Source organism: Gymnoscopelus microlampas (genome assembly GCF_963454915.1).
Source record: "Gymnoscopelus microlampas genome assembly, chromosome: 5".
Lineage (NCBI taxonomy): Eukaryota > Metazoa > Chordata > Actinopteri > Myctophiformes > Myctophidae > Gymnoscopelus > Gymnoscopelus microlampas.
Genome location: NC_139942.1, coordinates 45,948,270 through 45,972,357, shown reverse-complemented (window position 1 = coordinate 45,972,357; position 24,088 = coordinate 45,948,270). Strand labels below are relative to the sequence as shown.

The 24,088-nt window shown below is 41.6% G+C and overlaps 2 protein-coding genes across 2 annotated transcripts in view; one reads left to right on the top strand and one right to left on the bottom strand.

Moving 5' to 3' along the window:
• LOC311045134 (retinal-specific phospholipid-transporting ATPase ABCA4-like) overlaps positions 1–24,088 on the top strand; it is a gene marked incomplete at both ends in the record, with an annotated part of 110,528 nt that overhangs the window by 39,027 nt on the left and 47,413 nt on the right. The window contains 9 exon segments of the mRNA XM_084056944.1: positions 161–365; positions 2,945–2,999; positions 3,001–3,041; positions 4,995–5,198; positions 7,007–7,184; positions 8,522–8,653; positions 14,520–14,659; positions 16,302–16,439; positions 17,028–17,209. Of these exon segments, the coding sequence (XP_083913070.1) occupies positions 161–365; positions 2,945–2,999; positions 3,001–3,041; positions 4,995–5,198; positions 7,007–7,184; positions 8,522–8,653; positions 14,520–14,659; positions 16,302–16,439; positions 17,028–17,209 (1,275 nt within the window).
• LOC311045967 (protein IWS1 homolog) lies at positions 10,737–11,906 on the bottom strand (the record flags this gene model as incomplete). The annotated part of the gene is made up of 1 exon (XM_084058038.1): positions 10,737–11,906. The coding sequence occupies one exon, from the start codon at positions 11,904–11,906 to the stop codon at positions 10,737–10,739; it is 1,170 nt and encodes a 389-aa protein (XP_083914164.1).

Genomic DNA, 24,088 nt, shown 5'->3' with positions numbered 1-24,088 from the left:
TGACTCCTATGTATTTCCAAACATCACCAATTTACGTAGGCAAGTCAGGAAGTGACTTGAATTTTACATTAGAAGCCACTGGCTATTTTCGAATTAGCTGAACATTTATTCTTATGTTTGTGATGTTATAATAAATGTAAATTATGTTTTTCTTCTCCAGAGCTTGTTGTCTCCAGTGGCATTTGGCTTCGGGACGGAGTACCTGTCTCGCTACGAGGAGCAGGGCCTGGGTCTCCAGTGGGACAACGTTCAGACCAGCCCCTTGGAGGGAGACGTCTTCTCCTTCCTCACCTCCGTGCGCATGATGGTGTTTGACGCCGTCCTCTACGGCGTCCTCGCCTGGTACCTGGACAACGTCTTCCCAGGTCAGGCTGACACACAGACACACACACACACACACACACACACACACACACACACACACACACACACACACACACTGACACACACACACACACACACACACACACACACACACACACACACACACACACACACACACACACACACACACACACACACACACACACACACACACACAGAACTATGGAGTAGAATGGAACAAGACAGGTCTATTAACGGCTAGTGCAATGTCTACTTGGAGTCCACTCTGGAGCTGTGTGGAACTCCTTTATGTGGGTAAGTATTTGATGACGTGTGTAACTGCATTATGTGGGCAAAAATACGTATGTGCATGCATTTGCACATACGTGGTCAATTTATATAGAGCTTTTATCCAAAGTGCATTACATAGATTGTGCATTGCATTCACCCACACCAATGGCAGAGGAAACCATGCAAGGCACCAACCTGCTCATCGGGAGCAATTAGCGGTTCAGCATCTTGCTGAAGGACACTTCCACACTAACTCTGGGGGAGGCCGGGATCGAACTGGGAACCTTGCGGTATCCGGCCGCTCTACCGGCCACTCTACCCCTGAGCCACTGCTAGTGCTGCCCCATACACATAGTACATACAGTGGTTGTACCTTCAGAGTGTCAGGGGTGGCACCCCTCTGGCGCCTCTCTGGTACCACCTACTTTTGCGGTACCGCTTTTTTCTCTGTGGTGCCACTAGATGGCGGTAGAGAGCAACTAATGCCCAGACACAGGCATGTTGTGTCTATTTGAGACAGGGCTGCTTCCAGTCAACAGAGGCTGCAATTGAAGCTGAACTTGTTGAGAAGTGAAACAAATAATTGTATGGGTTATATTATCAAGAAGTATTTTGGTAAATTGCACTCAGTGGGCTTTGAAAGTAGCAATTATTTCTTTAAACACAACTGTGTTTCATGGTGGAAGAAGTGCACAGACATTTTACTTAAGTAAAAGTAGCAATACCACAATATAAAAATACTCTATTTTATATTTACTTATTTTTAAATATACTTACCAAAAGCTAATGTTCTACAATGTTTGAAAGTAGCCGATCTAGCTTGTAGATCGGCTATTTTCAAATGGCTGTGGTATAACATAGGGCTAAAGTGGTTAATATGTATGTTTTATTATATAACAATTTATATCTGCAGAGTAACTAAAGTTTTCAAATAATTGAAGTAGTGGAGTAAAAGTACACTATTTGCCTTTGCAGGCGTTGTGGAGTAGTAAGTGAAAGTGCACTAATACTCCAGTACAGTAAAAAGAAAACACTTCATCATTTTCCCCAAGATTCTATGGAACCCAAGCGGGATTCGTACCCCATCCTCTCACCTTTCAGACACATCTGACTAACCGCTATGCTATCAGTTCAGTTGACAAAATGGCTGTATGTGATGAGAAGACACTACACACAGAATGGGGCATCTAACTTCCAGCTGAACCAGTGCTATGTTACTTGAGTAAAAGTACAAAGGTATTGGCATCAAAATATACTTAAAGTACCAAAAGCTAATGTTCTACAATGTTTGAAAGTAGCCGATCTAGCTTGTAGATCGGCTATTTTCAAATGGCTGTGGTATAACATAGGGCTAAAGTGGTTAATATGTATGTTTTATTATATAACAATTTATATCTGCAGAGTAACTAAAGTTTTCAAATAATTGTAGTAGTGGAGTAAAAGTACACTATTTGCCTTTGCAGGCGTTGTGGAGTAGTAAGTGAAAGTGCACTAATACTCCAGTACAGTAAAAAGAAAACACTTCATCATTTTCCCCAAGATTCTATGGAACCCAAGCGGGATTCGTACCCCGTCCTCTCACCTTTCAGACACATCTGACTAACCGCTATGCTATCAGTTCAGTTGACAAAATGGCTGTATGTGATGAGAAGACACTACACACAGAATGGGCAGAATGGGGCCTAACTTCCAGCTGAACTAAAAAACAACAACAACATCAATGACCAAAAAAAATGAAGATTAACCATCCAATTCATACTTGATCATTTTTCCCCTTTGTTTTAATGTTGTTCGAGCAAACAGATGTTTAAAATCATCTTCTTCTGTTGGCCTCTTCCTGTGAGTTCAAATTAAATAACTTCTGTAACTGTTTTGGCAACCTTTGTTGCCTGCTTTGTACACAACTAATAATGTTCGTAGCTCAATTAAATCCATTATTTTCAACAAACCTGATAAAATAAAAAGTCTGTTAGTATGTGCTCTGAAATCCTCTTTGTAAATAATTCCAGACATTTGAGGTAAGGGGGGAGGGGATCTTGTAGTGAATTGATCTAATGTACCAAGCCAAAACAGGTTATGCTAATGCACACACATAATAGGGTACATTTAGTCAAACTATGGGCCGAAAATCCATATTTTAGCTAATTGTGGCAGGATATACATACATACATGCATATACATACATTGACCGGGACATATTGTACAGTCAAACTCCATATATGGCCATTTTGGGGGACATACAGACAGAGACATACTGCATTATGCTGTTCTATACCCCTTCAGTGCCACGATGATGTACTGAGAACTGTGTTAAACTTCCACTTCACAGGGCAATATGGAATTGGCCGACCTTTCTACTTCCCCCTCCAGCCTACATACTGGCTGACTCAACCCTCCTCGACCCCAAACGTTCCTGAACCAGGTTAGTATACATCTGCCTCTGATGTCTCTTATTTGGGGTGCATATGTATACCACATGGGTGGGCTCTTATTACGCTTTGACTAGCCAAACTCGTCACACCATGACACTGTATGAAAGTTAGCGCGATTTATAATTTTTCGTACGACACTGTTACATTGCGTTTGATTTCGTCGACTAAAACTATGACGAATTGTTTTTGTCGACTACCTTTTCTCACTGACGAAAACTAAATAAAAACTAAGCTACGATGACTAAAACTAAGACCAAATATATTGACAATTTCGTCAACAAATAAAAACTAGACTAAAATGTTAGTGAGGGACTAGTGGAGAAGAGATCTAGTAGAACTAAAAGACAAGTCGTTCTATGTTTGGTTGCGCTCGGGTGTTGCGCTCTGAAAATAGCAGATCTACAAGCTCACAACGCGTCGCGCTGCGACGCGTTGTGAGCTTGTAGATCGGCTATTTTCAGCTTGCAAGTGTAAAATCAGCCATTACAACGCCATCAAGGCACCGCCAAAATACATTTTAGTCGACTAAATCAACTGTAGATTTAGTCGACTATAATCTTAGGATATTTAGTCAACTAAAACTAGACAAAAACTAAATCATTTCAGATGTCTACAATATGACTAAAACTAAATGGGATTTGATTCAAAGGACTATGACTAAAACTAAATAAAAATTTGCTGTCAAAATCAACACTGCTCACAACGCGTCGCGATGCGTTCTGAGCTTGTAGATGGACTATTTTTTGAAAACAATGAAAAATGTGTTTGCCCAAAATAGGGACACAAGGTTGAAAGTAGGGATGTCCGATATTATCGGCCTCCCGATATTATCGGCCGATATTAGCATAAAAATTGATATCGGGAAAATATCGGTATCGGTTTTTGAACCGAACCGTTTTTTTTTTTTGCTTTATAAATAAGTTACAGGAGTTCTTACTGTATATGGTGTGTGTGATATGAAATTTGAGCTTACCCTAATCACAATAATCCCCGCATATATCGGTATCGGTTGATATCGGTATCGGTAATTAAGAGTTGGACAATATCGGTATATCGGTTATCGGTAAAAAAGCCAATATCGGACAACCCTAGTTGAAAGCGGTTGAACTCGATGCTTAGATTTGTTTCAAAGATATTTTCTTTAATATACAACAGTGGGGAACAAACTTGCCCTTGACAAGCATGTTTTCCCATCAGTATATTTGCTTTATCTACTGCAGCCTTTTACTCTGAGAAACCGTTTCCATACTCTAGGGAATAAAATGTAATCGATTCTGTCAGACACGCTAACCAGGCAGTGGCTCTACCAACTGTGCCCCATAGACCAGTGGTGGAAAGTAACTAAGTGCATTTACTCAAGTACTGTACTTACACTTTTGAGGCAGTTTTACTTTACTGGAGTATTTAAAAATGTCAATACTTTTTCTTTTACTCCATTGCATTTCAAGAGTCAAATATCTACAAGCAGATCTACAAGCTCACAATGCGTCGCACCACAACGCGTTGTGAGATTGTAGATCGGCTTTTTTTATTTTATTGGAGAGGGACAGTGAGAGTATGACGACAGGAAGAATGGGGAGAGAGATGGGGGAAGACATGCAGCAAAGGCCTTCGGGAACGGGACGCGAACCCGCGGCACGCTGCTATTAAGGATTTTCAACCAGGGTGCCTAGACCGCGACGCCACGGCCTAGGCCGTAGATCGGCTATTTTCAAAAGATTTTGAAAACTTGTGAAATGGGACAAGTCACATTCTGCATGCACAATGAATACTTTTTGTACTTTTAAAGTACATTTTGATGCCAATGCTTTTGTACTTTTACTCAAGTAAATTGTGAATACCGAACTTGTACTATATATATAACAGACTCATTTTACATTGTGGTATTGATACTTTTACTTAAGTAAAACTTAATGTGAGTACTTCTTCCACCGCACTGCCACACAGACCCAGAGAAACCTGGTGCTGGTGAGCTGCAGGAGGAAGACCCAGACCACAGAGGCCCTCCAGAGACCAACGCCTGCAACGGCTCGGCAGGCAGGAGGGCGTGCAAGCACCAGGACAAGAGAGACAGGCTGGAGAGAGAGAAGGAGATGCAGAAACAACAAGACCAGGAGCCTGTTCAGGATGAGGAGCTCAACGACCCTACAGGTTCATTCTCATGTTCTGGTTTAAGGAATTTCTGTGTCCTTATATAGTCATTCCACACATTCCTTAACCCTGCAAGACCCGGTTATATTTCTACTTGCAAAAAAAATTGTGTTGTAGGAGTACTTTGTAGAGGAAAATATAATGTTTTTTTTTTTTAAATAGTTTTTATAAGGTTTTATTGAAATGTTGTAATATTAGAACATTGGGTCTAACAGGTAGCAGAATTTCCTATAGGCCATTTTTACACACTGTCAGAATAACATGGCAAATGTCTATACTTCATTAAAACAACTTAAGGGTTCATTTATATGGTTATGGTTTATTATTTGGCCCCAGAACAGTATACCGGTACATTATGAATAATATTTGGCCTCAGAACAGTACATTATGAATAATAACATCAATAAGCCATATTTTTAAAGAATTTTGATTTTAGTCGGTGTCCACATCACTCTCTCCATTCATTACAATATCCAACACATCCCTTGCAGTGAAGTGAGGCTCTCTCCTTGCTTGTGTTATTCTGAAATGAAAATAAAGAAATACCTTTAGTACATTAGTAGCACATCTCACTGCAGGTACATATTTCTGTCTGGCCAACCTATTGTGCTTTGCTTATCCTCACAAAGGCTAAGCACCATCATCACTGATGGTGCTTAGCCTAATAAAGGGATTGAGGATGGCTGTGAGTGGGCAATCCCCAAAACCCATCACATGAACAGTGATGAGAGAGTCTTAACTGGGCGACTCCCATATGAACAATTACCATACACTGATTGCTAATCATGCAGTATATTTGTCTTTGAGTACGATTGGTTACAAAATACACATTGACATTGCAAGACTAAACAATAGAATCCAATGATGATGTTTAGGTGAAAAAATAACAGGAAAACAAATGATTTATACCCCTTTTTTTTAAATAAAATACAAATGTTGTATTATTACAACAGCGGGTCTTGCAGGGTTAAGATGAATGCAATACAGTAGACTATCCTTACGTTCTTGATCTTCCTACATGACCCATTTCCACTCCAAATCCACCCTTTTTGTTTAGGTTGTTCTCACCGCCCCAGAGACATTGTTCCGGTTGATCATGAGACATGAGGTTATTTAAATGAATCTATTTTATATCCTTGCCTATACTGGTGTGTATTTAACTCAGGACCATTGTGTAAGCATTGTGGGAAAAAAACAATCCTGACCAAGTATATTATCATCTAAGGCAGAAAGAGGGCGGCTGCAGATGAGTGGGTAGAGAGAGAGGCGGTCTGTCCGGGAATCATAAAGGTCAGCGGTATGACCCGTGGCCTCGCCCATGCAGTCTATGTGTCAAAGTGTCCTTGAGCAAGGCGCCTTAACCCCTAACAGCTCCCCAACCAGGGACGTGCACAGATAGACTCTAGGTGGTGCTCAGTTTACAGCAGGGGTCTTCAACAGGGGGTCCGGGACCCCTAGGGGGTCCTCAGAGTTACTACAGGGGGTCCGCCAAATCTTTATGTTATATGATTTTTCTTTTTACCATAACCACTCGAAACCTAGCATCCCTTTTCTGAGGAGAACTTTAGCCAAAAATAGCAGATCTACAAGCCCACAACGCCTCACGCTGCGAGGCGTTGTGGGCTTGTAGATCGGCTATTTTTGGTAAAGATGTATAGGTGTAGAGGGAAAAAAGAGCAGACCAAGTAAACAAAAAAAAGTATAATTTACTTGAGCGCCTGCCCCTCAAAATGTCTGTGCACGCCACTGTCCCCACCACCAACAACAACAACATTCAGATTGCATCCTTTCCTGTGCCTTTCCCCCAGGCATGTTGCTCTTCGAGCCCGACCCAGAGGGGCTGGTGATGGGCGTTCAGATCCAAGACCTGGTCAAGGTGTTCCCCGGAAGCTCCCGTCCGGCCGTCGACCACCTCAGCATCACGTTCTACGAGGGCCAGATAACCTCTTTCCTGGGACACAACGGGGCTGGCAAGACCACCACCATGTGAGGAGAAGGCCGTCTCAAATCTCTTAAGCCATTAAGACCGGGAACGCATCTGTGTCATTTTAAGATTTCTTTGGCTATTAAAAAATAGCCAATGAGCTTGTAGATCTGTTTTTTTTTTCATTATGAAAATATATTTTTATATATTCTTTAAGCGATTTCTTTTAAATTTTGTATCAGGGACCCCCCAGAAGCAAAGATTTGAGTTAAACATGTTTGCTTTAAAAATATATATATTCAATGAAAAAAAAAGAAATGCGCAAATAGGCCTATATGAATATTAGTCATATATTTGCACTATATATATTTTTTTTTTCAAAACTAGCTCATAGTGAGTGAACATACAAGCTCATAGCGCAGCACTCGGTGCCGTGCTATGAGCTTGTGTCTGCTATTTTTGAATAGCCAAAGTATAAAATAATGGTTTGTAAGTGGTTACACAGATGCGTTCCCGGTTTTAACGGGTTAAGCCGCCGCAAAGCTGTTTACTCAGAATTTCCACCCACAGTTGAAGTTTCGCAACGGGCTGCTAGGCTGTCGTGCTGAATTCCCCTGAACATTCCACTGACCGCAGTATTTTAAAACACAGGGAAATCATGTGTTCACTTTGTATTGATTATACTTCTCAGTGAGCCAAACAAACCATTTTTGTTCTACTTTCCTTGGGGAGACAGAACTCAAGCTGCTCTTTTGAGCCAGCTATTATAACTTCTGTAGTACAGTAGGCCAGTGGTTCTCAACCAGTGGGTCGAGACCCCCAGAGGGTCCCCACATGATTTGGGGAGGGGGGGGGGGGTCCCCAGGTGACAGACAAAAACAGAAAGAAAGAAAAGAAAAAGACAATTACTGCATCAAAATGTATCAACAAACTATACTATAAAAACTGGTCAAACATTGGCCAAATTGTCAAATAATAGAAGAAAGAGGCAAACATCTTGAAAATAGTAGATCTACAAGCTCACAATGCCTGTATATCTGCTTTTTTCTCAATATTTATCTGTGGAACAATTCCAACAATTCCTACAATTCCAAATGCTTATCAGGGTGGGGGGTCCCCAGTTGAAATATGATTATTTTTGGGGTCACGGCCTGAAAAGGTTGTGAACCACTTCAGTAGGGCTGCATTGCTTGCTCTGTGATTTGACAGTCCAAAAACTGTTAGGAAAAAAAAACACATACAACTTAAAAATACACATTTTGATTGTTGTTTGCTTCACAGTTTGAACCATACTGTAACAGTAAATGTTGTGTATGTTTTCTGATCTGTGGGCCCCCCCAATATGGGGTCCTGACCCCATATCATAAGATTGAAATAAATGTTCTTGTCCTCCCCGCAGGTCCATTCTGACTGGCCTGTATCCGCCTACATCTGGCACAGCCTACATCAACGGAAGAGACATCAGGACTGACATGGACATCATCCGCACCTCCATGGGCACCTGCCCTCAGCACAACATCCTCTTCAAACAGTCAGTTCACTTTGTCGTTGGATTGTTTCATGTGTCAGTCTGATAGAGGATGATGCAAAGCAACTTTTTCGTGTCAAGGACCCCCAAAATGATATGTATTTGGCTGCGGACATCCATCTAAAAATATTTTGTGCCAGGGACCTCCAGAAGCAAAGATTTGAGTTAAAACAGCGGCAGTGCTTTAACACCGGCAGTGTTTCCGCTGGCGCGGCAGTGTTTCCTAATCCAAAATGTCACGATTAAAAAAAAATAGCAGATCTACAAGCTCACAGCGTGGCACGAAGTGACGCGCTATGAGCTTGTATAGCTGCTATTTTTTATAACCAAAGTATAAAATATGGATAAAATTATTGTAACGCTATATTAACACATTTTGCTGGGGACCCCCTGGTACCCCTCCCCCCCCCCCCCACCCACCTCTGGGGTCCTTGGGGGGGGGGGGGGCAGCAGAATGCTGGTGTGGCATCCTCAGCAGACTATGCAAAACAATCTTTAACAAGATGTAATATATATGGGTATAATACAGGTTGACCACATGGCGTCCCCAGAGCTGTATAAGAGAGAGTCGCGTCACGCTTTGATTTCGCCGCAAAGCGGGCTGCTATAGACCAACACGGGAACTACAAATTGCACGCCCACTTTTGAGACAGCACCGCTACTCGAGGTCCGTGAGAACTATGAACTGCAGCTGCCAATGCATTCCCTATGAGAGGATATGAGAGTTAGCCTACTTTTAAAATATTCCCACATTAACTGGAGACGATATTGATTTAAATAGAAATATGTTTCCAAATGTATGGAGTGTCTTTGTCAACATATCTTCTTGTTTTCTTAATAATTGATGTGTTTCACATTTAATTTGCCACTTTAACGAGTTACCCATAATGTTAACACAGCAGAGGGTAGATGGCAGACAGACAAGTTGTCGCATTTCAGTGACATCACTGTCTTTACGAGCGCCGAGCGCCGACCAGTGACGTACCCACTGTAGAGGCAGGACAGGTGGTCGCCTGCCCAACTAAGATCTCGCCTCCCCTAGAAACCCCAAACAACCCGAAAATGTGTCAGTGTGTGCTTAATGTCCTCAAAGTCACGCATCCAACAAGCTTTGAACCGAGCAGATTGGACCTTCTGTTCCAGAGATAATGACCGAAACATATTGAAAAGGGCCACTTTCGCCGGTTTTCTGGGTATTGAAAACCTCAAGGGATGCAAACTTTTGACACACTGATGGGAGTATATTATAGTATATTGTGGGTAGTATATCGAGATGACAGATATGGGACATTAAAAAGGCTAAATTAAACAAATGGGACAGTTTATTAGAACACAAAAAAAATCGCTACAGCCTCAGTAGTTAACCAGTGAAATTATGGTATTTTACAATGCCTCTCGTAGAGATTGCATTGGCAGCTGCAGTTCATCGTTCTAACGGACCTCGAGTAGCGGCGCTGTCTCAAAAGTGGGCGTGAATTTGTAGGCCGTCCGCTTCCGGCCGTGTGTCTCTATGGGCTGTAGTTCCAAACATTGGAACTTCCTCATTGAAATCAATCTGGGTCAACCCGTGGTCAAAAAAAAAAGTGGAAAAAACAGCGCCCTCTGCTGTTTTTTTCCTTTGAATTTTCAGCTGCGTAGCTCTGAATCTGTCTTCAGAGATTACGTTGAGCATTTCCGCATTCCATTCTTACAATGGGAGTCAGCGCTAGTGTCTTCACTCTCATAGTTATACCATGCTGTCGCTAAGTGTCCCTATTCGGGCGGGAACATTTTGTGAAAATAACAGATCTACAAGCTCACAACATGTCATGTTTTTGCGACGTGTCGTGAGCTGTGGATCAGCTATTTCTGGTGAAGAGATTTTGGCGTGTAGAGGGAAAAGGGCGGGGGCCAAGTTTTTTTTTGATTGCTGTGAAATAACTAAAAAATAAAAATCGTTAAAAAGAAAACGAGGGAAATGAACGTTGGCTCATCAGAGTGGCATGTGGTTCCCCTGCACGCTGATCTTCATCAGAGTGGCATGTGGTTCCCCTGCATGCTGATCTTCATCAGAGTGGCATGTGGTTCCCCTGCACGCTGATCTTCATCAGAGTGTGTGGTTCCCGTTCAAGCTGATCTTCACGGCGTGACCCGTCTTCGTCGGATGTCGAAAACTACGAAACTGTTTGTCGACGCGAGACACACCTTTCTTTAATGGACCCCTGGCGGACTCCACTTCTTTGTTACATTTGGGTCGGACCACGTAGGTTGTGTTAGACCACATGGGAACCCGGGCCCGGTCACAGAAGCCTGGTTCACCTGGTCTCAACGCTTCCTCTTCTCCATTAAGCTGCTTCTCCAGGTCTCTACGAGGAGTCTGACCTCCAGAACTTGAATTTATTTTCTGAGGCATCTGCTGGTTGAGGTCTCTCTCCTGTCTCTCTTCTTGCGTCATCTCTTTGTAGTTGGACGTCAGGCCAAAGATGAGCCGCGACCACCCTTTGATGAGTTTGAGTGCCAGATCTTTGTTGGATGTGTTCTCTTTGGGGTGTTTGTAGAGGAACAGGACGGCATGTCCAATCCCACTGTGTTTCAACGTCTCCTGATTCACACTGGGCAGTTCCTGTAGAATCCCCAGTAGTTCCTTTCTGATTTGTAGTGCTGGGAGGCTCTTGTCTGGCAGAGGACTGAGCCACTCTCTAATGGCAGTCATCACTCCATTGTCTATGAAGATGTCCTTCAGACCCTGTTTCTTCAGGTGCATGACAATGACAGGCAGCAGGGTCAACTTCTTCAGCGCTGTTTTCTTCTGAGCGTTGAGCATTCTGTCCTCCTCTGCGGCCTCGTTCATCTTGATGATCATGGCGCTGACCACGTCGTCAGCGTCGTTGATGAAGGTTTCTCCGTCTCTTTGCTTCGTCCTCCTGCCGCGCTGGGCCTTCTTACAAGCCAACATCAGGTCAAAGTCTGACATGAAGCTGAGGTCTTTACCACCTCTGCCAGAGTCATCCTCCTTGTTCTGCTCTCCCTCCAGCTTCTCCTGTTTGAAGCCTGTAAACTCCTCTTGCTCATCACCAGACTCTCCAAAGATATCTGCGATCATTTTTTCTTCTTGGTCTCCTCCTCCTGATTCACTGTCGCTGCGAAACAGCGTCTTCTCATCTTTGTTCTCGCCGGCGTTCCTCCTCGCCTCATCCTTGCTGTAGGAGCCCAACTTCCTCAGCTTGGCGGCCATGCTCTTGTCAGAGCCGCCTGACACCGCTCTGATCCTCTTCATTGTTTCAGTTTCTCGGAGCTCGCAATGGAAAATGACGAACGCAGAAATAACTCCCTGGTAACTAGTAACACTGGTGCATGTGTAGAACACTTTGTCCTGATAGTGAGCATCCACTCCATTTATATCGGTTTGGTCTACCCATGTGGGTGTAACCTTCTGTTGATTAATCATGTGACTTGTGTATTGTCTTAAATGTGGAAACACAGGCTTTAGCACTGTTCTAAACCAGGGGTTCTCAACCTTTTCAGGCCGCGACCCCCAAAATAATGATATTATTTCCCGCGACCCCCCGCGTGCACGCGTGCGGTCCCGTTCGCGCGTGCGAGCGGTCCCGTTCGCGTGCGCGAAGGTTATTTAATTATAATAGGTTATTTGATAATTGTTTATTATCAAAACATTTTTGCAAAAAGTGGGTAAATTGAGTAAATTAACTGATAAAACATGAATTAATGATAACATAAAAAAAAAAAATGTAAAAAAAAAAAAAAAAAAAAAAAAAACAATTTTCAAATTCACCAAAAAATCTGGTGACCCCCCCCAAATTATTTGGCGACCCCCCTTGAGAACCACTGTTCTAAACAGTAGCCCCAGCTACTCATCTGATCTAATCAATCAACATGTGACACTCAGGTGTCCCCCTGCTCGTCATCTGACCTAATCAATCAACATGTGACACTCAGGTGTAAATTCCACTGCTGTGCTGTGGCTTTTAGAATTTGTATATATTTGTACCTTCGGAATCAGATTATAACTTCAGTTTATAACTCTAAATATGCAGTATTAACCTTCATACAAGCCTGTATCAACTCCTAGATACGATTTGAATCACGATACTAGGTTCACGATACGATTTTTTAAACACAAAATTATATTCCAGACAAATTACCAAAAAAACGTTTTTATTATTTCTCTTACACAAATCCAGTATTTTCTTTTCCTATTCTTTTCTTTTTTACAATACTGTGTTTTCTCTTATCCTCTTTTCAATACAGTAGCAAATGACTGAACTCTTTTTTTTGGTAAATGTTCTTACAAAGATTCTGTATTTTCTTCTCTTTTTTTTGTTACGCCCTCTGCTTTTTGCATCGCGATACATTTTGTATTAAATCGATTTAAATTGTCACCAGGTTGTCACCAAATCGTTACATGCCTATTAGACAAGTAAAGGAAAAAACCTTTAGCAGCACTGGAGAGTGTGAAACGGGGATAAACTCCGGCGCCTCTGGCTGATACCAACGATAAGCCTCTCCGACCTACTTACTACTTAGTAGTGCAAGTACAATATTATTATTATGCCAGGGGAAAGAATAAAGAGAATCAAAACATTCCTCTGTTGTGAGCAGAAAGGGGTGTTTATAGTGTTTACAAGGCCTATGACCTTGCACCTTTGGTCCTTGTTTAGGGCTCAGTGATGAGTGTGTAAGTGTTGAATATAAGTATTATGAGTCAGGACAATGCAATTGATTGTCTGTCTGTGGATGTGTTAACCTATTAACCCATTAAAACCGGGAACGCATCTGTGTAACCGCTTTAACCATTATTTTATACTTTGGCTATTCAAAAATAGCAGATCTACAAGCTCATTGCGCGGCACCAAGTGCTGCGCTATGAGCTTGTAGATCTGCTATTTTTGAGAAATCATGAAAATGTTTGCAAATCTTTGAAAATATATATATTTAAGCAAACATTTTTAAACTCAAATCTTTGCTTCTGGGGGGGGGGGGGGGGGGTCCCTGGAACAACATATTTTGAGATGGGGGGACCGCGGCCAAATACATATCATTTTGGATGGCCCTTGACATAAAAAAGTTTGAGAACCACTGATTATATATATCATACTATAATTCTAGTAAGGGCGTAGTGGTGAGTACGGTGGTGAGTACGGTGGTGAGTACGTGAAGATACCTGGTTCTCCTCAGTGGCTGGAGCAATTGCTATGATTTTGCACACAGCCATTGACCATTACCATCTGAACTTAACTGTGAAGCCCGTTTTTCAATTTCACCAAATCTCAGCTTCTTATTAGCGTTTTTGTGTCAAACACTGTCGCCATGGTTACGGGGCTGCCCAGCTATGGGACGAACTGCCTGCCGGGTTGCCAGATCATGTGCGCATATCCCCCCACGGATGCGCTGCGCCGACCGGGTATGGTCTAGTACTGATAATAACAACATAAGTTGCGGCCAAGTACATATCATTTGGGTTCCTTGGCACAAAAAAAGTTTGAGAGCTACTGATTTAGAAGGCATTTAGAATCGGCCTTAGGTTATCTAAATCATTGGTTCTCAAAGTGAGGTCCGGGGACCAGGGGGTCCCCAGTTAAATAAGTTAACATAGCGTCACAATCATTTTAACCACTTTAATCATTTTTGTATACTTTGGCTATGACCTTGTAGATCTGCTATTTTTGAAAATTCATGAACATTTGCGCAAATCTTTGAATGTATATATTTTTAAAGCCAACATTTGTAACTCAAATCTTTGCTTTTGGGGGGTCCCTGGAACAAAATATTTGTCCGTGGCGAAATACATATCATTTTGGGGGTCCTTGACATGAAAAAGTTTGAGAACCACTGATCTAAACGGGTTAACTTGTGTTATCTCTCTGTATAGTCTCACTGTGGCAGAGCACATCCTGTTCTATGCCCTGCTGAAGGGCCAAACACAGGAGGAGGCGCAGAAGGAGGTGGAGAACATGTTGGAGGACCTCGGGCTGCCACACAAGAGAGATGACGAGGCGCAGAACCTTTCAGGTATGACGCCCGCGCGCGCGAGCGTGTGTGTTTGTGTGTGTGTGTGTGTGTGTGTGTGTGTGTGCGTGCGTGCGTGCGTGCGTGTCTGCAAGCGTTAAGCGAATTGGAATTTTAAAATGCCCATAAATCAATACCCTGCTCGCATAGAAGGACATGCGTGTCTGGCCAGGGTTTACAGTAGTAATCCCTTTGTAAAATAACTCAATGGGATGGGCAGATTGATTATTGTTTTTGATTGATGTTTTTAATGATAGAAATACAATGAACATATACACACCTATCTGACAAAAGGATAAATATGGATAAGTATAACAGAGACATACAGAGAAGTAAAATCAATAAATACATTCAAACAATTTCCAATTGACTAGATCGTTGGTTCTCAAAGTGGGGTCCGGGGACCCCCAGGGGTCCTTTGGGGGGATCCAGGGGGTCCGCAGCTAAATGATAGGTAGGAACCAAATTGACCCTTATGGGTCTGTAACTCAGAGAGTGTACAAATGGAACCAAATGGACCCGGGGTCCATTTGGTTCCATTTGTACACTCTCAGAGTTATATTAACATTGATTTTACAATATAAATTGGGGTCCCAGAGATAGAAATTCCATTAAATGGGGTCCGTAGCCTAATGCATGTCAAACTGGGGGTCCTTGAAATGGTTGAAAATCACTGCTAGAGCTGTACAAATCTTGTCTTATGGGGGTCCTTGGCATATCTTTTCAAATGGGGGTCCGTGGGCTAAATAAGTGTCAATTTGGGGGTCCTTGACATGAAAAAGTTTGAGAACCACTGGACTAGATAACTAAAGTAGTAAAAACAACAACATACAGTACGTACTGTATAGGGAACCTGCAACAACTCAACTGATTGATGGTTATAAGTCCAGCTGCTATTCAACCAGCTCTTTATGGAGGAGATGTTTTTGCGAGTTCTGTAGCTCCGTCCTAAGGATCTTAGGGATACTAGTGTACCAGGATGTGCAGGGCAGGCATTATCAAAATGACCTCGAACAAAGTGCCCCTGCCAATATTTCAATAGCACTTCTGTCTGTAAAAGTGGATATTCTAGCTGGAGAAAAAAGGAAATGCGTAACTTCTTCCGTGGCTGTAACTTCAGTCAACCGCTACCACTCTGAGGCCATGACAGCAAGAAAACGTGTAGATCGTCCATTTCCGCAATTTTTGCACGCCGATCATATTGTACAACGAAGCGCAATGCAGGGCTTCAGTGGATAGGAATAATCAAATTAGTCGATTATAACAAAATCTGATAGATGTTTTTCGTATTAATTCGATGATGTATACTGTAAGCCTTTTGATTATTCGATTAACCTACATGAAAATAGCCGACCTACAAGCTCACGTGTCGCATCGCGACACGTTGTGAGCTTGTAGATCTGCTATTTTCAAACATTTTTATACTTTTGGTACTTTAAGTATATTTTGATGCCAATACTTTTGTACATTCACTCAAGTAACATTTTGAACACAGGCCTTTTACTTGTAGCAGATTATTTTTATATTGTGGTATGTTACTTTTACTTAAGTAAAATATCTGAGTACTTCTTCCACCACTGGTTTGGATGTATTTTTGGGTTAATTTGCCATCTCTAATGCTCAGTCTTCTTAAACGGTATACCAGGTGGCATGCAGAGGAAGCTGTCTGTCGCCATGGCGTTTGTTGGAGGCTCACAGATCGTGATCCTGGATGAGCCTACGTCAGGAGTAGACCCCTACTCCAGACGCTCCATCTGGGAGCTCCTGCTGAAGTACCGAGCAGGTAAAAACACCCAATTACGGTTTCCTCGGAGTTACTACAAGGGGGCCTCCAAATCTTTGTGTGATTGGATTTTTTATTTTTACATTAACCACTTGAACCCTAGCATCCCTATTCTAGGGGAACATTAGCCGAAAATAGCAGATGTACAAGCTCACAACGCCTCGCAGTGTAAACAATGTCCTTCCTTTAATCAACTGACAGTAGAGTCCATAGTATTTGGACCCACTAGTTCATTGGTTCTCAAAGTGGGGTCCGGGGACCCCCAGGGGTCCTTGTGGGGGGTACCAGGGGGTCCCCAGCAAAATGTGTTAATATAGCGTCACAATCATTTTAACCGCTTTAACCATATTTTATACTTTGGCTATTCAAAAATAGCACCGAGTGCCACGCTATGAGCTTGAAGATCTGCTATTTTTGAAAAATCCCTGGCACAAAATATTTTTGAGATGGGGTTCCACAGCCAAATACATATCATTTTGGGGGTCCTTGACATGAACAGGTTTGAGAACCACTGCACTAGTTGTACCAGTTGTATCTATACTTACTTTGACTCAAGTACTGCGGTGTCCCGTCCACCACTGTCCACAGGTCGTACGGTGATCCTGTCCACTCATCACATGGACGAGGCCGACCTGCTGAGCGACCGCATAGCCATCATCTCTAAAGGCCAGCTGCACTGCAGCGGCTCGCCGCTCTTCCTCAAGAACTGCTTCGGCGTGGGCTTCTACCTCACCCTGGTGCGACGCATGAAGGACCGCAAGAGACAAGAGGTGAGCCAACAAACACCTGGCGAGGAAGGATGTGAGGCAGTGTTGCCAGATTTTGCAAGATATGTCTATGATTTTGCAAGATAGGTCTATGAAAACAAGCCCATAAGAAGCGACTCTAGGACACATGATCACCTAACCTATATGCATGGGCTATTTGGAAATAGCCGATCTAAAACTTGACGCGTTGTGGGAGAAATTTTCTTTTAACAGCATAAATGTTGTATGGGGCGTCCCTGGCATGACATATTTTCAGATGGGGGTGTGCAGACAAATACATATTAATTTGGGGGTCCTTGGCATGAAAATGGTTTAAACAACATTACACAGAAAGCCCAAAATAAGCAACTAAACTTTAGAAACAAGCCCAAAAAAATGCACTAATGAAAGAATTCCAAGTCTTGTTCTATGACATAAATTCCAGAAGTTGATATTTTCACCACAAGGCATTTGCATTGACTTATACAGTACACACATGCTTATCATATCTTCAAACTCACAGCCGATTGACTCTCTCCAACTGCCTACAAAACTCAGCTACTATGAAGTGCAGAAGGTAATTTTATCGTGTATCAATTGAAAACCTGTGTCAGACGACGAGGATGGGATTCGAACCCACGCGTGCAGAGCACAATGGATTAGCAGTCCATCGCCTTAACCACTCGGCCACCTCATCTGCTGTAACTGTACTGATGTACACTGTACTCACTGTACAGTAGAAGTCTGACAGTCATCTGTGTGTTGGACGTTAGTCCATTGTGCTCTGCGTGTGTACAGTAGGTGGCTAGGTGCAGATACAGTCCTCATTATACACTATAAAATGTCAATAGAATGTAGGTGATGAAAGCCTGGGCAGACATGTCCTATTGCTAACAACTGAGTTTACACTCAGGGCATATTATCCACTACAACACATCACAGCTGACTGTCTTCTACTGCGGTAAGTACTGTGTACATGAGTACAGTTCTAGTAGCGGAGTTTGGCGGAGTGGGGTACGGTGATGGAATGCTAATCCATTGTGCTCTGCATCATGCGTGGGTTTCGAAATCCCATCCTCATCGTCTGACAAAGGTTTTCAGTAATGTACTTGATACATGATTAGAGTCCTTGAGCACTGTCCCGCTTGAAATTGTTAAGTCTGGCAGAGCCCTTTATGCACCCGTCAGCATCGATGCAGACTTTGCCTAAGGGAATTACCCCCAATTCAATCTAAATACAGGGATACCAGGGTAATCCGCCGCATGAGAGTGGTGTCAAACCAATCTATGAAGCCATCAAAGCTGCAACATCACTTCAAGGCCACTCATCAGAATCAACTTTATTGTCATTGCGGGTTTACAGGTGTATAACAGTGGGTGAAACAGTGGGGGGGGCAAGGAGGACATGTGTAAATTATGACTTGACTGAATAAATGTTATTTTCGATATGATTTGATTAATTGATTGGACATTTTGACAATAAATACATTTAAATGTAATGGCAATATTTTTCTAAAGGATTTGGTGCCCTCACCCGGAGCCTGGATGTATTACTATTCTCTAATATGTATTTCTGTAACATCATACAAATGCAGATTTGGACTCCTTTAGTCAGTGAAAAAAGTAGCCAAAATGCACTGTCATCAATCGGAGATAATTGTGTGTGAAGGCTAATATAGGCTTATACGCTATTATATATTAAACAATACTTTGGGAATTAGCAGCTACACAGTAGCCAATGAACACCAACCTGGTTATACCACATTAGCCATGATGCTCTCTCCTGCGCTGGTCAAAAAAGTTGCATTTCTGAGGCGATACACTAATAAATCGCTTGATATGCCCTATGTTTTTTTACACGTGTATATTGAAAAGGAACCGTTCTGCAGTTCTGTATTGAATGACAGTCTTTCGACAACCATGACTGAGATGTATGGTCACTATGGCCTTAGTGACGGACTGTACACAAATCATTAAAAAGGGCTTCTGCTTTGTTTGGCACAGAGAGGGTGGTGAATAACTATCCTTTTTGCGGAATCAACATCAAGAGATTTCTGAAGCATAATTTTTAGCATTAGGGACGCTAGTGATCGTTCATCCTGGCATCCCAACCTAAGAATGTATAATATAATTACAGAAGAATATTGTCATCACAAAAATGTGTTAAAATATTGCTTTATGAAAAGATGATCATGGCCAGTGAAAAAGCGTTCCATGAGGGTCTTCCAAAATAGACTCTAAGGTCTCTAACTGAGGGTTATGGGAGTCCTTAAAAAAAAAGTTTCAGAATCACTGATCTAGGCCCATGATTGGCTCAGGGAAGAGTATAAAAACAGTTAACAAATGCCATCACTTCTAACTAACATCCCTCCAGATCAGACATTTCCCCGGAATAATGTCTTTGCTGCTCATTACAGTCAGCACACCTGTTTAATGCAGGACAGTTGTATCTTGTTTTCAACATTGTTAGGAGGCTTCTATTTATTAGAAACCTACTAGATAAATACTAAAAGAGTTAAATTCCTGCTGGGAAGACGATCACTCTAACCATCTCAATTATGAAACTATAGGTCACAATAACGGTGTTGCATAACTCTGACCTACACAATGCGTTTTGGACACTAAAACTACGCACAAAAGTAAAAAATATATAACATTTCACGACAACCATGACTGAGATGTATGTTCACTATGGTCTTAGTGAGGAACTGTAGACAAATCATTAGAAAGGGCTTCTGCTTTGTTTGGCACAGAGAGGGTGGTGAATAACTATCCTTTTTGCGGTATCGACATCAAGAGATTTCGGAAGCATAATTTGTAAACATTAGGGACGCTAGTGATCGTTTATCCTGGCGTCCCAACCTAAGAATGTATAATATAGTTACAGATGAATGTTCTCTTCACATAAATGTGTTAAAATATTGTGTTATAATAAGATGATCTTGGCCAGTGGTTCTTAAAGAGTTCCATGAGGAGCTTCCAAAATAGACCCTCAGGTCTGTAACTGAGGGTTATGGGAGTCCTTGCAATTAAAATGTTTGAGAACCACTGATCTAGACCCATGATTGGCACAGGGAAGAGTATAAGAACAGTTAACAAATGCAATCACTTCTAACTAACATCCCTCCAGATCAGACATTTCCCAGGAATAATGTCTCTGCTGCTCATTATGGTCAGCTCACCTGTACTGTTTCATACAGAATATTTACATCTTATTTTCAACATTGTTAGGGGGCTTCTATTTATTAGAAACCTACTAGATAAATACTAAAAGAGTTAAATTCCTGCTGAGAAGTCGATCTCTCTAAACATCTCAATTATCAAACTATAGGTCAGACTAACGGTGTTGCATAATTCTGACCTACACAATGCGTTTTGGACACTAAAATACACACAAAAGTTTAAAAATAATTAAACATTTTATGACAACCATGACTGTAATGTATGTTCACTATGGTCTTAGTGAGGAACTGTAGACAAATCATTAAAAAGGGCTTCTGCTTTGTTTGGCACAGAGAGGGTGGTGAATAACTATCCTTTTTGCGGAATCGACATCAAGAGATTTCGGAAGCATAATTTTTAGCATTAGGGACGCTAGTGATCGTTTATCCTGGCGTCCCAACCTAAGAATGTATAATATAAATACAGATCAATATTTTCATCACATGAATGTGTTAAAATACTGTGTTATGAAAATGTCCAGTGATTCTTAAAGGGTTCCATGAGGGGCTTCCAAAATAGACCCTCAGATCTGTAACTGAGGGTCCTTGCAAATAAAATGTTTCAGAAGCACTGATCTAGACCCATGATTGGCACAGGGAAGAGTATAAGAACAGTTAACAAATGCCATCACTTCTAGCTAACATCCCTCCAGATCAGACATTTTTACACACAAAAGTAAAAAATATAACGTTTCACAACACTATTTCGACAACCATGACTGAGATGTATGTTCACTATGGTCTTAGTGAGGAACTGTACACAAATGATTAAAAAGGGCTTATCCTGGCGTCCCAACCTAAGAATGTATAATATAATTACAGATAAATATTCACATCACATAAATGTGTGTTACAATATGGCGTTATATTAAGATGATCATGGCCAGTGATCCTCAAAGAGCTCCACGAGGGGCTTCCAAAATAGACCCTCAGGTCTGTAACTGAGGGTTATGGGAGTCCTTGAAAATAAAATGTTTGAGAACCACTGATGTAGACCCATGATTGGCACAGGGAAGAGTATAAGAACAGTTAACAGATGCCATCACTTCTAACTAACATCCCTCCAGATCAGACATTTCCCAGTAGTCATGTCTTTGCTGTTCATTATGGTTAGCTCACCTGTACTGTTTCATAGAGGTCATTTACGTCTTTTTTTCAACATGGTTAGGGGGCTTCTATTTATTAGAAACCTACTAGATAAATACTAAAAGAGTTAAATTCCTGTTGCAAAGATGATCTTTCTAACCATCTCAATTATCAAACTATAGGTCACAGTAACGGTGTTGCATAACTCTGACCTACACAATGCGTTTTGGACACTAAAACTACACACAAAAGTAAAACAATATATAATATTTCACGACAACCATGACTGAGATGTATGTTCACTATGGTCTTAGTGAGGAACTGGAGACAAATCATTAAAAAGGGCTTCTGCTTTGTTTGGCACAGAGAGGGTGGTGAATAACTATCCTTTTTGCGGAATCAACATCAAGAGATTTCGGAAGCATAATTTTTAAACATTAGGGACGCTAGTGATCGTTTATCCTGGCGTCCCAACCTAAGAATGTATAATATTATTACTGATGAATGTTCTCATCACATAAATGTGTTCACATTTTGTGTTATAATAAGATGATCTTGGCCAGTGGTTCTTAAAGAGTTCCATGAGGGGCTTCCAAAATAGACCCTGAGTTCTGTAGCTGAGGGTTATGGGAGTCCTTGAAAATAAAACGTTTCAGAACCACTGATATAGGCCCATGATTGGCTCAGGGAAGAGTATAAGAACAGTTAACAAATGCCGTCACTTCTAACTAACATCCCTCCAGATCAGACACTTCCCAGGAATAATGTCTTTGCTGCTCATTATAGTCAGCCCACCTGTTAAATGCAGGATAGTTATATCTTGTTTTCAACATGGTTAGGGGGCTTCTATTTATTAGAAACCTACTAGATAAATACTAAAAGAGTTAAATTCCTGCTGGAAACATGATCCCTCTAAACATCTCAATTATCAAACTATAGGTCAGACTAACGGTGTTGCATAACTCTGACCTACACAATGCGTTTGGACACTAAAACTACGCACAAAAGTAAAAAATATATAACATTTCACGACAACCATGACTGAGATGTATGTTCACTATGGTCTTAGTGAGGAATTGCAGACAAATCATTAAAAAGGGTTTCTGCTTTGTTTGGCACAGAGAGGGTGGTGAATAACTATCCTTTTTGCGGAATCGACATCAAGAGATCTTGGAAGCATAATTTTTAGCATTAGGGACGCTAGTGACCGTTTATCCTGGCGTCCCAACCTAAGAATGTATAATACTAGAAGTTCGGGCCGCTATGCGGCCCGAACGTCTAGCGCGACGCGTCGTCCACTTGGCAGTGCCCCATGACAGGCACCTCACAGTGAAGTGGTGGTCATTTTGGCGGCGTGGGTTGTGTTGAGGATGGAAGCCGTCGAACTGGTGTGATCTGACGGCATCCTAGAATTTATAGGTAGGATGTGATGTCATGCTGTCGTGAGATTACGTCACACTGGCGTTGTGTCCATATTCGGGACGACCGATTCGGGACGACCGTCTCATCGTGATGTCAGATTACGTCACACTGGCGTGATGTCAGATTACGTCACACTGGCTACATACATACTGACAACCGACATGGCGCAGGATTCAAATTGTATATATAGATAATTACAGATTAATATTGTCATCACATAAATGTGTTAAAATATTGCTTTATGAAATGATGATCATGGCCAGTGATTCTTAAAGCATTCCATGAGGGTCTTCCAAAATACTGTAGACCCTCAGGTTTGTAACTGAGGGTTATTGTGGGAGTCCTTTAAAAAAAAAATCAGAACCGCTGATCTAGGCCCATGATTGGCACAGGGAAGAGTATAAGATCAGTTAACAAATGCCATCACTTCTAACTAATATCCCTCCAGATCAGACATTCCCCAGGAGTCATGTTTTTGCTTTTCATTATGGTCAGCTCACCTGTACTGTTTCATAGAGAACACTCACGTCTTATTTTCAACAAGGTTAGGGGGCTTCTATTTATTAGAAACCTACTAGATAAATACTAAAAGAGTTAAATTCCTACTGGAAAGATGATCTCTCTAACCATCTCAATTATCAAACTATAGGTCACACTAACGGTGTTGCATAACTCTGACCTACACAATGCGTTTTGGACACTAAAACTACGCACAAAAGTAAAAAATATATAACATTTCACGACAACCATGACTGAGATGTATGTTCACTATGGTCTTAGTGAGGAACTGGAGACAAATTATTAAAAAGGGCTTCTGCTTTGTTTGGCACAGAGAGGGTGGTGAATAACTATCCTCTTTGCGGAATCAACATCAAGAGATTTCGGAAGCATCATTTTTAGTATTAGGGACTCTAGTGATCGTTCATCCTGGCGGCCCAACCTAAGCATGTATAATATAATTACAGAAGAATATTGTCATCACAAAAATGTGTTAAAATATTGCTTTATGAAAAGATGATCATGGCCAGTGATTCTTAAAGCGTTCCATGAGGGTCTTCCAAAATAGACTCTCAGGTCTCTAACTGAGGGTTATGGGAGTCCTTAAAAAAAAAGTTTCAGAATCACTGATCTAGGCCCATGATTGGCTCAGGGAAGAGTATAAAAACAGTTAACA